Source organism: Myodes glareolus, chromosome 24 (genome assembly GCF_982192425.1).
Source record: "Myodes glareolus chromosome 24, mMyoGla1.1, whole genome shotgun sequence".
NCBI lineage: Eukaryota > Metazoa > Chordata > Mammalia > Rodentia > Cricetidae > Myodes > Myodes glareolus.
The window spans coordinates 47,822,260-47,835,923 of NC_142049.1; the positions used below are offsets into that span (position 1 = coordinate 47,822,260).

Sequence of the window (13,664 nt, forward strand, 5' to 3'; positions counted from 1 at the left end):
TGCTGCTGCTGCTGCTGCTACCTCGCTGCCGCCCTCGGCCTGGCCCCCAACCAGCTCCCCAACACTCCACGGAATCTTTGGGTCTCTGGACACCGGTTCCGGTCCTGGCCCCCCAGCAACTCCCCCCACAGAACAGGGTCATGAAAAGGTAAGGCTGGGCAGGGGATAAAGGGGTGGGGGTGGGAATATGGCCCCCTCCAATCTAGGGCAGGGAAAGTTGGCCAGGGACCGCAAGGAGGGAAGGGGTTTGAATGTGAGCGAACCAGACGTCTCTGCCCCCTTATCCCTCAGGGACTATCTTCCATCTGCTCGCGCGCGCACTCTCTCTGCCCCTTTCCTAGGTTTCTACACCTCAAAACCACCTCAGGCCTCTATTCCCCTGGCACTTCACCCTGTCCCCGGCAGTGCAGAACTGAATCCCACCTCTGCCTATCTCTACACCCCTTCCCTGCATCAGTCTCCCCATAGCTAGCTATCCCTCTCTCCTTTCGCTCTCCCCTCCCACCTCGGAGCTATGAGTCTGCTATTAATACCCCGCCAAGGACCTTGAGGGCGTCCAGTGCCCAGCACCAGCCCAGAGCAGCCACCCCTTCCTCAAGGTTCTGGAATGCCCTTCCAGGACTGGGGTGGGAGACATTGGTTTGTGTGTGCATGCAGTGGGGGACAGGACTCTCTCTGCAGCACAAGGAGGGGAAGCTGCTGACCACAGCCTCCCCCGTTCCCACAATGGTTTAGGGGGCAATGGAGGCAGAGACCTCCTTCCTCCTTACACTCTGAACAAGATATAAGAGGAACAACTGGGGAGGCCAGACCTAGTGGGCAGCAAGGATGTTGGGACTGATGGGGTCTGAGCAAAAAAAGGGGGGGCTCCTTAAAGGAGAACAAGACAGAAACCAAGATTCCCAGCTGTTGGGGCGGGAGGTGGCCAGGACGTCCGGGTCCTGAGGAAGAAATGAGTGCACTACTGTGCTGGGTGCGGTGGGGGTGCCTGCCAGGCCAAGTCTTCAGTCGGGAATTTAGGGAGGGCACCATGAGAGAGAGGAGGGCCAGGACTCCTGACAGAGCAGGCTGGGGAAACGGCTGCTTAGGCCACCATGGGGACGGAGTAGATGTCTAAACTCATGAGGTGGAGGTCGATATGGACTTTGCCAACCCTGTTCTGAGCTCTGGGGACTTTGCCTTCAGAGAACTGATACCGGGGTGAGACGGCTGGGTAGAAAGGTTGCCCTCAGGAATCCTCCCTCTATGGGAAAACAGTGCCTCCTGATGGGGTGGGGCTGAGACTGCCCTCCTAGGCCTCACAGTGACAAGAACCTCAGACCCCAAAACTGCAGAGGCCAGGGTCTGAGAAGCGAAAGAGGGGGCTGATGGCTGAGCAGCTACCAGGAAGGGAGAGGAGAGCCAGTATTAACCCCGCAGGGGCCAGGCCACAGCTGTGCGTTATTTTGGGGAGGAAGGGGGGGCTATTCTGAGCACGGATTGAGCCAGCTGCTAGGGGAAGGAAAGGCAGTGGAGAGGAGGGACAGGAGGAGGCACGGCCTGCGGGAGGGGGCACCCCCTTCCCGGGGGAGACAGAGGCTCAGGCCCTCCAGAAAGGTGGGATGGCAATTTGGAGGGTGAGGTTTCCAGGCAGGGTAGGGGGTGTGGGCCTCTGCCCCAACCCTTGCTGTCTAGAATGGACAAGCCTGTGCTACCATGGCAACAAGACAGGAAACTGACAGCCAAGAGAGAACCCTTCTGTATCTGGACCCTGACCCTTTCAGGAAGCCCCCAGTGCAGGCCCTTAGTGCTTTCCGGGAGCAGAGATCAGGCCCCCATGACCGCCTCCATAGAGCTAGTACCCAGGAGCCTGGGATCTTGGCCCACCCACCCCAGGCAACTAGTACTCAACAGGGGGCACTGGAGGCAACACTTCCTTTAATTTACTAAATTGCTCTGGGCTGGAAGCCAGGAAGCCCCCCCAGCAGTGCTCCACAGCTGTGCCCCCAACCCCAAGACTGGTTTGTCACTCAGCTTCATCAAGAATGAAAATGAGGGGGCAGGGACAGGAGGAGGGGGCTGAGAATGGCTTGGGGTGGTGGGTATTTCCTCTCCTTGGATACCCCACTAATTTCTCCCCCCTTTCTCTCCCTGCACACCTGACCCCCTTTTCCTCTCTCATTTCCCCCTTTACTCTCTTCCTTTTATTCTCTTTCTCTCTGCCACCTGGCTCTGCTTTGCTTTCATGTCTGTGCTGGGCATCTCCCGGGTGGGGGTCTGGGTCTCTGCCTTGTCTCGCTATTTCTGTCTTCTCTGTATTTCATTTGCTCTGCCTGCCTTCCTCCATCTCCGTTCCTTCTTCCTGAGGTTGGTGTTTGCCTGACTCTGGGTGGCTGTGGGTCCCCCTGCCTTCTATACCCCCCAACTTTCTCATCTATCTCTCCGTCTCTCCTTGCCTGGTCACCATCCTCTCGCTTGGTCGTTCTCTTGTGTCTTTGTCCATTTGAGCCTCTCCTTCCATCTCTCCTGACCATATCTAACTGTCCCCTCTTCTTTGCCCTCACTCTGGTTCTGTTGGTGGTTTTTGTCCCGTCTCTGGGTCTCTTTCCCATCTGTATGATCCCTGTCCATTCATTCCCTGCCTTCTCCCCTCTTCTTACCTCTGTATCTTCCCTGACCCCATTACTCACCCCCTCCCGCCTTTGTGTCTCCTGGTTCCCACATTCCATTCCTCCATCTCACCCCCCACCCCTCCCTCTGCTTGGATTCCATCTTTCTCTTCCACTCCCTCCATTGCCTTTCTCGCTGTCTCTTCTTGTCTCTGGTCTGTGTCTGTCCATCTTTTGCCTCTTTCTCTCTCTCTTCATCTGTTTCTATGCTTCTGCCTCTCCGTCCCTCACTTAACTTTCTCCTCTCACCCTGACTCTGCGTCTTCCCTCACTATCTGGGTCCCACTGCCACCTTCCCCATCTCCGTTTCTCAATCTCTGTCTCCTCTCTCTGTCTCTGTCTCCCCTTATCTCTGTCCCTCATCCCTGTTTCTCTCCGTGTCTGCCCCTCCCTCTTCTCCATCACCCACCCTTCCCCTCTCGCCCCGTCTCTCCTGTGCCTCCCCTCGGGCTCTGCCCTCGCCTCCCGTCCGCGCAGAGGCCGCCCGGCGGGGCCCGCAGGCGATGCGCGGCGCCGGTGGCCCCCGCGGCCCTCGGGGCCCCGCTAAGATGCTGCTGCTGCTGGCGCTGGCGTGCGCCAGCCCGTTCCCGGAGGAGACGCCGGGGCCGGGCGCGGCCGGCGGGGGCACGGGCGGGGCGCGGCCGCTCAACGTGGCGCTGGTCTTCTCCGGCCCCGCGTACGCGGCCGAGGCAGCGCGCCTGGGCCCGGCCGTGGCGGCGGCAGTTCGCAGCCCGGGCCTGGACGTGCGGCCAGTGGCGCTGGTGCTCAACGGCTCGGACCCTCGCAGCCTTGTGCTGCAGCTCTGCGACCTGCTGTCGGGGCTGCGCGTGCACGGCGTGGTGTTCGAGGACGACTCGCGCGCGCCCGCCGTCGCGCCCATTCTCGACTTCCTGTCGGCGCAGACTTCGCTGCCCATCGTGGCCGTGCACGGCGGCGCCGCGCTCGTGCTCACGCCCAAGGTGCGCGCGACCGCGGGGGCGGGGCGGGGCCTTGCGACTGGGGGCGGGAATGGGCATAGTCTCGATTGAGTTGGGGTGGGAACGTTCGTCGAGTTGCAGTGCCTAGGGGAGGCTGAAGGGCAAGACTCTGAGAGGCAGGCTTTGAAAGGCGGGACCTATGATAGCTTGAGAGCCGGTTTCATCGAGGTTTGGGGGGCTTATAAGGGCGGGGACAGTCACTGGGGGCGGGGCCGTCCTTTGGTCAGTTTCCACGTTGGTGGTAAGAGTCAAGTCTAGGCAGAGAGGAATCTAACTTGGACGGGTGTGTTTTATAGTGTTCACAGCACCTTCCAGAGATCACTTACAAGGGTCAGATAAACAGGGAGGAGGTGGGTTACAGGTGAAAACTGGGAAAGAACCGGTGGTAGAAAAGATAGATTTTAGTAAGAGGCGACAGGGGCAGAGACTATTATGGATCTTGGACCAATAAGGGAAAGAGTCAGTTGGAAAGGATGAGGTTCAGAAAGAGGTAGAGTCTGGTGAGGAAGTGGTGTCCAGAAAGGCAGGGACGGGAATCATAAAGAAAGAGGATCAGGTCCTCAAGGAGAGCATGGTGTATGGCTCAGCCAAAGCACGGCACCTAGGAATGAGAGCAGAGCCATTCATTCTGAAACGTGGGGTGATGAAGAGCAGACTAGCTCAAGGAAGGAGAGAGGGATCCAGTGGAGAGGGCTGAGGCTAGACGGGTCCAAGCAGTGCAATGAAAGGAGTGTGCCAAGAAAGGAAGTAGGCCTTTGGAGTAGGCTTTGAGAAGGAGCATGTCAAACTGTAAAAGTGTGGAAATGAGGATCCTGAACTGGACACAGAAAGGAACGAGCCCAGGCACTGGGAAGCCAGACACAGACACCTGAAGTGAAGTGGGGAGACCGGTGCTGGCAGTGTCCTGAAGAGAGGCCTGTCTCCAGACACCTGGGGACAGTGGGTTGTACTGGGCATTTGGTACCAAAGAAGAGACTTGGACTAGCCTAGTTTGCAGACTGAGAAAGATGAAGCCTAAGAAGAAAGGTACTGGAGGTGAGCAAGTGAAACAGAGAAATGGGATTGGCTGGAAGACAGAGCCACCTGAGTGGGTGGAGCCTAAATGAGTCAGTTCCTTGCTAGGAAGGCCAGTGGCAGTGTACCCGGTCACTATGGCATCCCAGGACTCGAAGGTCTGTCCAAAACATTGTGGGAAAGGCCTCTGCCCAATATCCTTGTTCTTGGCTTGATTTGTAGGCCTGGCTGCTGCCTCCGTGGAACACTGACACACATGGTCCCTTGTGCCTCCGTTGCTGCTGAGTGTGACCCACTGAACACAGTTATCCACTCTGTGCAGCCTGTCACCTTTAGGGATGCATAATTCCCTCACTGTCCGTGGGTGGGAGAAGGTGTCACCCTCACTACTCCAGCTATGCTACAATGAATGCCAGCACTAGGCCCTGCTGAGGGATGAGGTCTTCCGTGAGTCTCCACCGCACGCTGGGAAGCCCCCTCTTCTCAGGACAGCTTTCTTGTGCCTAGCATCAAACCAGTGGCATATGCCAAAGGAGAAATCTGATGGCTGTTTGTGCGAGGTTGCAGGAAGGCTTGTGAGGCCTGGGCCTGTTTAGGCTCAGGATTATAAATCTGAGTTGAGGGAGGTTGGGCCATATGGAATTTGCACTCTAATGAAGAAAACAAACTAAGCCACAAATAGTGAAATCTGCCCTAGGGGGAACCATTAATGACTGAGGCTAAGGCTCCAATGGATGGTAATCAAGAAAGGCCTCCTGAGGAGGTGGTGTCTGTGCTGGCCCTGAAGGATGATGAGAGGGCGCTAGGCGTGGAAGAACTCGGAATGTGTCCCCAGGAGGGACAACTGCTAAGGGCAAAGCTTAGAAGAAACATGTATGTGAGAAAGACCTAGGCAGAGTGGCTGGAGCCAGTGAAGAGCTGGGAAGCAGCAGATGAGCGCAGACAGACCTTGTGCTTGGGCCACAGTGGGTACTTTCTTTGGTTTTGATTCTAAAGTAGAATTATTGGAAGGTTTTCAATTGAGAAGTGATGTGTTCCAATTAATATTCTGAAATGATCACTTTGGTTCTGCTTGGAGAACAAACTAGAAGACATGAGAATGGACGCAGCAATGTGTCAGAGAGCTGCAGATGTCTCGGCAAGAGCACCGTGGTGCTGTGGTGCTGAGGAGAGGAGAAGGCAGAAGAGCAGGAGTTCAGAGTCGGTTCTGTTCTGTATGTGATGCTATGTGAGATCCTAGAGGGAAGGATGGAGGGGGGCTCTGGATTGGGGGTGTTGTAAAGAGTCAAGAAACCTGCTTTTGACAGGCAGGTTCCTGAGACACGTGTGGAAACCCTGGTTTGCAGAAGGTGACTAGAAAGTGGGATAGGTCTGGAGCTCACAGGAATGGCTGTGACCAAAGATGGGGCCCTGGGCATGCAGCAGAGCTCCCTGCAGCGATGAAGCCGGACTGTGTCTGCTCCATCCAGCAGCAGCTGCAGAGCCACAGGTGGCCGCCGAGCACTCGCACGGCACAGCTGAGGAACTACAGTTGTTTTTTTTTTCGGTTTAATTTGAATAGCTACACATCGCTGGTGGCCACAGGGCTGGATAGTGCTAGAGGCAATACTGAAAGCCATGGTACTAATGACCTTGCTAGGGAGTGTAAACAGAAAAGGAAAGGAACACCAGAAAGACCACTTTTATTGTTTAGGGTTCTGATTGAGGAATAGAGGCCAAAAAAGGAGACAGAAATGGGGGCCAAAAGGGCAGGAGGGAAATGAAAGGGCCAGTCTATTCCACTTGGAAGGAAGAGTACCCTTCAGCATCCTCACTGCATGATGGGAATTGTAGTTCTGCTCTTTGCAAATTGGGCTAGAGTGCCTCAGGGGATACTGGGAAGATACGGGGTGAATTCATGGTAGTACTATTATCTACTGCCACAGATAAACCCTCAAACCTCAGCAGCTCACCCCAGTAGGTTGTTTCTCACTCATACAAACTCCAAATGGGGGCATCCTGACTGGAGGTATCCATTCCTCCTGTGACTGTGAGACCCTAGGCCTTCAGAGTTTTCCTCCAGGTCTCTACAGCTGCCCTCAGACAGGAGAGTAAGGTTCAGGGTGAGTTTTTTTAAGGAGGGTCTGGAAGAGCTCAGTTATGTGGTTAAATATATGAAGGAATATATCTGTAGCCAGGGCTACAGAAGGAAAAGGAGCCAGGCCTGGTAAGCAGCCATGGCGAAAGCTGTGGTGCACTGGCTCAGGCAACTGTGGTCAGCTCACTGGTCTCCCTGTCCCCACAGGAGAAGGGCTCCACCTTCCTGCAGCTCGGCTCCTCCACAGAGCAGCAGCTGCAGGTCATTTTTGAGGTGCTGGAGGAGTACGACTGGACATCCTTTGTGGCAGTGACCACGCGTGCCCCAGGCCATCGGGCCTTCTTGTCATACATCGAGGTGCTGACTGATGGCAGCCTGGTGGGCTGGGAGCATCGAGGAGCGCTGACACTGGATCCCGGGGCTGGTGAAGCCGTCCTGGGCGCACAGCTCCGGAGTGTCAGCGCGCAGATCCGCCTGCTCTTCTGCGCCCGCGAGGAGGCAGAGCCTGTTTTCCGGGCAGCAGAAGAGGCTGGCCTCACTGGGCCTGGCTATGTCTGGTTCATGGTGGGACCTCAGCTGGCCGGAGGCGGGGGCTCCGGGGTCCCTGGGGAACCCCTTCTTCTGCCAGGAGGTGCCCCACTGCCTGCAGGGCTGTTTGCAGTGCGCTCTGCTGGCTGGCGTGACGACTTGGCACGTCGAGTGGCTGCTGGTGTGGCGGTGGTGGCCAGAGGTGCCCAAGCCCTGCTGCGAGACTATGGCTTCCTGCCTGAACTGGGTCATGATTGCCGCGCCCAGAATCGCACCCACCGTGGGGAGAGTCTGCACAGGTGATTGGGGATGTTTGGAGCACTCTGTAATGAGCGGCCCGGTTGGAGCTCATCCCGGCTATCACTTCCTTTTCTGCGGGAATCTGAGCGGCCTTTCTGGGGGTCAGCCAGGTGATCTGTTTTACAAAGGGTTGGTTTCCATTATTTCATGAATATGGCTGGGCATGGTGGCAAAAGACTGGAATTCCAGGCACTTCAGGAGTGGAGGCAGGAGACTCAGTGGTTCTGCGTCATCCTTGTCTGCGAGTCTGCCTGGGCTGCATGAAACACTGTCTCAAAACAGAAATGTGTGATTTTAGTTCAGTGTGGAAGTATAGACTTACCATCCCAGCACTCTGAAGACAGGGGCAAGAAACAAGCCTAAAATATCTAAAACAGAAATATCCATTTTCTTTTATATTTTAATGTCCTTGAAATCAAAATATGTCTTATAATAGACCAGTTATCATGTTTGAATTGGCAGTGCTTCTGGGCTTGTTTGTTTTGTAAGTAAAAACAGTGACAATTGATAGCAACTTGAACTGGATTTTTAAAAAAATCATGAGATAAGTCTCAGTGACAAAAAGACCCAATGATCGAGTTACCTGTGCAAGGCAGACATTCTTTCTCTGTCTTGTAACTTCCCAGAGATGAGTCCTGGTTGTCAGGAGAGAGGCTCCATGTGGTAATCCTGTTTATCTATTCTTTGCACAGTAGAAGTTGGGTTGTAGGCATGACAGAATGAGCCCAGTCTAGAGAAGGAGAAAGGATGTGGCAAAGAGCCAGCAACTTGGAGTAATGGAGAGGGTATAGGTCTCACAAATTATTACTGAAAACACTGACATACTGATTGTTCAAGGCTTAGCTATTCTGCGTAAACATCTCTGCTGATTGGCTAGACTCCCATTCTGATGGATTGGTGCTGACAGTTATTTTAATAGCACCTCTGCATGTGGCTGCAAAGTGCTGGGTGTGTCCACCCATATTGTGGCCGTGGGTCCAGCTTACTGGGTGCGACAGCATCTCTACCATGGAAAACTTTGGCGGAAGGAAGACCATTAATCCAGAGCCCAGCTGAGCTTAGGAGGAGGTGGTGGGTGCAGAAGAGGACCTAAGGGAGGAGAATGGACAGCTGGGTTGGGAACCAGGACCCCAGAACAAGAGGGTGAGAGAAGGATCCTGTGATCATAAACACAGAGCGCCTGCTAGGAACTAGGGCTCATGCTGGGCCCTGAGAACACAGGGATGAATAAGACCACAGACTTCTTCAAAGACTGCAAGGGCCTAAAGAGGTGACATACAGGGATGGGAATAATGGCCACACAGTGTGAGGCTGGCAGTAATGGAGATGGCAGCAGCCGTAGGGGACATGGGGGAGGAATCCTGCCCAACCAGGACAGTTTTGGTTGCAAAAAGCAGTCTCGTTTAAATTTCCCCAGGAGAAAGAGGAGAAAGAGGGTTCATTGGAAAGATAAACATGCACAGAACAGACTTCAGGAATCGAGGCCAAGTCCGGGCCAGCCTCTCTTTCATCTCTTGACTTGTCTTTCTGATTCTGCACACACACACACACACACACACACACACACACACACACACACACAGGCTTACCTTTCCCAGCCTCTGTTCAGATCTTAATCCATAATTTCTCCTTCCTCATAACTTTAGAACCTACAGGGCTCGCTGTAGAACAGCATCCCAAGAGAAAACTGGTTAGTGACAAGCAGCCTCCCAATAACAGGCCGCACAACTGTGGGGTAAGCTACAGTGTCAGGGAGGCTTCCTGGAGGAGAGAATTCTAAACTGAGACCTAGGTATCAACGACCAGCCAAACGTCCATCCACTGGGAAACCCCTACTGAGAGTCTATGGACAAGCACCGCTTTGGCTCAAAAGAACCCGAGTTGGGTGTGGTGGTTTACTCCTTTAATCCCAGCATTCAGGAGAGCCCTGAGTTCAAGACTGGCATGGTCTCGGTAGTGAGTTCCAGGCCAGCCAAAGAAATGGACATCTACATCTACATTCATATGTATGAGCGGCATATACAGAGAGATGGACAGACAGAAAGACAGACCCTGGCTCACAGAACTGCTGAAACAATCCTCTGCTTTCACAGAGCAACAGTCTGAGGAGGGCGACAAGGAGGGAACAGCCAAGGAAAGAGAGCTGCCCTCAGGTGACAGCCTCTGAGATGAGAATAAATTGGGGGTGTGTGAGACAAAAGGTCTAGGGGGTTAGATCATATCAGGTAGGTAAAGCTTCAAGGTTAAACTGATACAGATGGAGGAGGAGCTGGAGAGATAGCTTAGCAGTTAAGAGCACTTGCTGCTCTTGCAGAGGTCCCAGCACCCACATTGGGTAGCTCACAGCCACACACACACACACACAGAGTTCCTGGGGTTGCAATACTCTCTTCTGGCCTCCATGGGCCCCTGTACACATGTGGAACAATAAGTTCACTCAGGCACACACACATACACATGTTTCTTTAAAATCATTGTACATAGATGGAGCTGAGCACTGGAAGATCTGAGTAAACAGAGGGAAGAGCAAGTCCGCAAGGGCTGCCGGGCTTCAGTCATCTGTGTGGCTGGGATAGAATGGCCCCAAGGAGACAGGCAGGGCCTTCAGGCCAGCATCAATCAAAGGATGTTCTGCTGCTTCACCAGATATGGAGAACATTCATTCCAAGCATGATCGAAACACATAGAAAGACCCAAGGGGGGGGGGGGGACAGGCAAACACAGAGCTGCCATAGCACATAACAGATGAGGGGTGATGAGGTCAGGAAGGTGGGTGGGACCAAAGCTTTGCCCTGTGTGCACAATTGTAAGGCTTAAGACTCTATTCTGGGATTCTGCAAGCCAAAGGCAGGCTCTGGAGGTTAGGACTGGCATAGAATCAGCTTTAGGTGTAGAAAGACTTCTCTGGAGTGAGATACAGACTGGAAAGCCAAGCCGGAGACCTAGGGGAGGGTCCAGGACTATAGGGGGTGGAGAAGGATGGGTAAGGAAGAATGGGATTTGCAAACTGGTAGCCTGGCTGGAGGACAGCGGGAGCAGCCGATGAGAGATGGTGTGAGAGCTCGCTGTACTCAGCACAGGGAAGATATTCAGGAGCCCAGGGATTCCCAGGGAGCTGCTGTACTCAGCACAGGGAAGATGTTCAGGAGCCCAGAGATTCTCAGGGAGCCCAGAGATTCCCAGGGAGCTTCCTCCCAGGAGAAGGCACTTGAGCTGAGTATGCACAGCATCGGAGCTGGTCAAGATGAGAGAAAGTTCTACAGGAACAGCACAACCCTCACAAAGGCCTGGCGGCAGTAAACGCTCCCCATGTTCCAAGTGACACCGCATTTAGTGCTGTTCAGAGTTGCCAGGTGGGAAGCCACCAGACAGGGAATTTCAGGAAAGGTGAAACCATGGCATTCAAGGACTCGAAGGTGTCAGCGCCAGGCTAAGAGTGTGGGGCCTGGTCCTGGGGCCTGGCAACTAGGGCTGGCGAGAGAAAAGAGGCTCAGCCCTCAGCACCCAGTGGACCCTCCCTTTCTCCTGGGCAGGTACTTCATGAACATCACCTGGGATAACCGAGACTACTCCTTCAATGAAGATGGCTTTCTGGTGAACCCTTCACTGGTGGTCATCTCCCTTACCAGGGACAGGACGTGGGAAGTGGTGAGTGGCCCAGACTCCAGGCATCTGTGGGAGGGCACTTGGATCCCTGGATCTAAGCGAGGAGGGCTGGTCCTGGACACCAAATCTGAGGGAGGAGAGACAGGTCTAGACTCTGAGGTCCTATCGAAAGTCATAATTGAAGGCCCAGGTTCTGGTCTGAAGGAGGAAGGAGTGAGGAATCTGGGTTCTGGAGGAAGATGGAACCCACAGCCCAGAAAAGCCAGGACACCCTGGAATGCCCCCAGGAAGCATGACTTGTTTTTTTTTTTTGTTTTGTTTTTGTTTTTTCTTCCCCAAGGTGGGCAGCTGGGAACAACAGACCCTCCGCCTCAAGTACCCACTATGGTCCCGCTATGGCCGCTTTCTGCAGCCAGTGGATGACACACAGCACCTCACCGTGGCCACACTGGAGGAGAGACCTTTTGTCATTGTGGAGCCAGCGGACCCCATCAGCGGCACTTGCATCAGAGACTCAGTCCCCTGCCGGACCCAGCTCAACCGTACCCACAGGTGACAGCCCCAGATCCAGCTGGTTCAGCTTCCTCTTCCCCCAGAGGTACAGCGGGTCAGGCCCCAGCTCCTCGGCCCTCCGGCTGGGTGACCTGGGGGATGCTTCAGTCTCCCAAAAAGGCACAAGCCGTAGTTTTAACTGCTGCTTGTCCTTCATCTCATGGGAGAGCCTAACAGTGGTCCCCAACCTCGCCAAGCCTGCTCGCTCCCCGCAGCCCTCCGCCTGACGCTCCCCGCCCGGAGAAGCGGTGCTGCAAGGGCTTCTGCATTGACATTCTGAAGAGGCTGGCGCACACCATTGGCTTCAGCTATGACCTCTACCTGGTCACCAATGGCAAGCATGGCAAGAAGATCGATGGAGTCTGGAACGGCATGATTGGTGAGGTAAGAGGCGGGCCAGAGCCTGTGGGCGAGGAATCTGAGGATCCTAGGGAGCGGGGGCGTGGCCAAGGGAACTGGGCTTGCTAAGGGTGCAGCCTGAGGTGGGCTGAGGGCTGAGGGCATCTTCAGAGGTAGAGCCAAGAGAACTGCAAGTTCTGAGAGCGCCAGAAGGGACCTGGGAGAAAGGACTAGAAGGGTGGAGCGCCTGGGAAGTGGGGGTGGGAGGACAGAATTCATGGGAAGGGCTTTTGGAGGGTGGAACTCCAAGAAGGGGGCAGGTGGGAAGGCTGGATCCCTAAACTTAAGCAAGTGAAGCGGACGTGGGTGGGTAGAGGAGCCCTGCTCCTGCTTCTGCTCTCTCTCCCTTACTTCCCCTGCCCCTCTGTTCCCCTCCTCACTCATCAGCCAGACCTCCTAGCCTGTCTCCCACATCATCACTGTCTCCCAGGGTCAGGCTTTGCCCAGCGCTGGCCTCTGTCCCCTGAGCTGCTTCCCTTGCCAACTCCTCGATCCACCCCAGGTGTTCTATCAGCGTGCGGACATGGCCATCGGCTCTCTTACCATCAATGAGGAGCGGTCCGAGATCGTGGACTTCTCCGTCCCCTTTGTAGAGACAGGCATCAGCGTCATGGTGGCACGCAGCAATGGCACTGTGTCCCCCTCTGCCTTCCTCGGTGAGCCAGCCAGGACAGGGATTCACACTTAGCCAAGGCTAGGACAACTGCCTCAAACAGTGTGGGCCCTGGGTCCTGTCCCAGGGTTCCCTGCACTGGTGTCTGACCCCCATGAAGGACCCTCACTTCCAAGCTTCCGGTTCCTGATCCGAACAGTGGGAGAAATCCTTTCCCTGGCAGGAATCTCAGCGGGAAGCTCGGCCAGCGTGAGCTCAGGAGCCGGCCTTGCAGAGCCGGCGACAGCTCTGATCCTGGATTTGCACTCAGTGATTGTTTGACTTTTGTTTACTTTGGTTTGGTTTGGGTTTTTTGTTTTGTTTTGTTTTGTTTTCCAGACAGGGCCTTTGGTTTGGTTTGGGTGTTTTGTTTTGTTTTGTTTTGTTTTCCAGATAGGGCCTCTCTATCTAGTTCTGGCTGTACAAGAACTCAGAACTCGGAGTGATCCACCTGTCTCTGCTTTCTGAGTGCTGGGATTAAAGGTGTGCCCCACCACACCCAACCAGATTTTTTGTTTTGTTTCATTTTACTTCAAGGTTTATTTTTGTTTTATATGCATTGGTGTTTTCCCTGCATGTATGACTGTGTAAGGGTGCCACATCCCCTAGAGCTGGAGTTACAGACAGGTGTGAGCTGCCATGTGGGTGCTGGGAATTGAACCTGGGTCCTTTGGAAAAACCGCCAGTGCTCTTAACCAATAAGTCATCTCTCCAGCCCAGTAAACCCCACAAGAGTTTCTCTTGTGTAGCTCTGACTGTCCTAGAACTTGTTCTATAAGCAAGTTTGCTGACCTCAAACTCACAGATATACACTCATTTCTGCCTCCCAAATGCTGGGATTAAAAGCATGCACAACCACCACCAGGGAGATTTTTGTTTCTGTTTTTTTGAGATGTGGACTTACTATGTAG

At 54.4% G+C, this 13,664-nt stretch overlaps 1 protein-coding gene and 1 long non-coding RNA gene across 2 annotated transcripts in view; one reads left to right on the forward strand and one right to left on the reverse strand.

The window, feature by feature from the left end:
* The first annotated feature begins 1,683 nt into the window (after positions 1-1,683).
* The window catches only part of Grin2d (glutamate ionotropic receptor NMDA type subunit 2D), a 38,950-nt gene continuing 26,969 nt past the window's right edge, over positions 1,684-13,664 (forward strand). Inside the window, exons 1-6 of the mRNA XM_085682718.2 lie at positions 1,684-3,607; positions 6,924-7,543; positions 11,078-11,192; positions 11,491-11,702; positions 11,918-12,086; positions 12,604-12,757. Coding sequence (XP_085538844.2) covers positions 3,152-3,607; positions 6,924-7,543; positions 11,078-11,192; positions 11,491-11,702; positions 11,918-12,086; positions 12,604-12,757 — 1,726 coding nt within the window. The 5' untranslated portion in view covers positions 1,684-3,151. The remainder of the gene's footprint in view (positions 3,608-6,923; positions 7,544-11,077; positions 11,193-11,490; positions 11,703-11,917; positions 12,087-12,603; positions 12,758-13,664) is intronic.
* LOC146889977 (uncharacterized) lies at positions 7,238-8,249 on the reverse strand. The gene is made up of 2 exons (XR_014999525.2): positions 8,128-8,249; positions 7,238-7,812 (listed from the first exon to the last, which is right to left on the reverse strand). It is a non-coding gene; the product is annotated as an uncharacterized LOC146889977 (long non-coding RNA).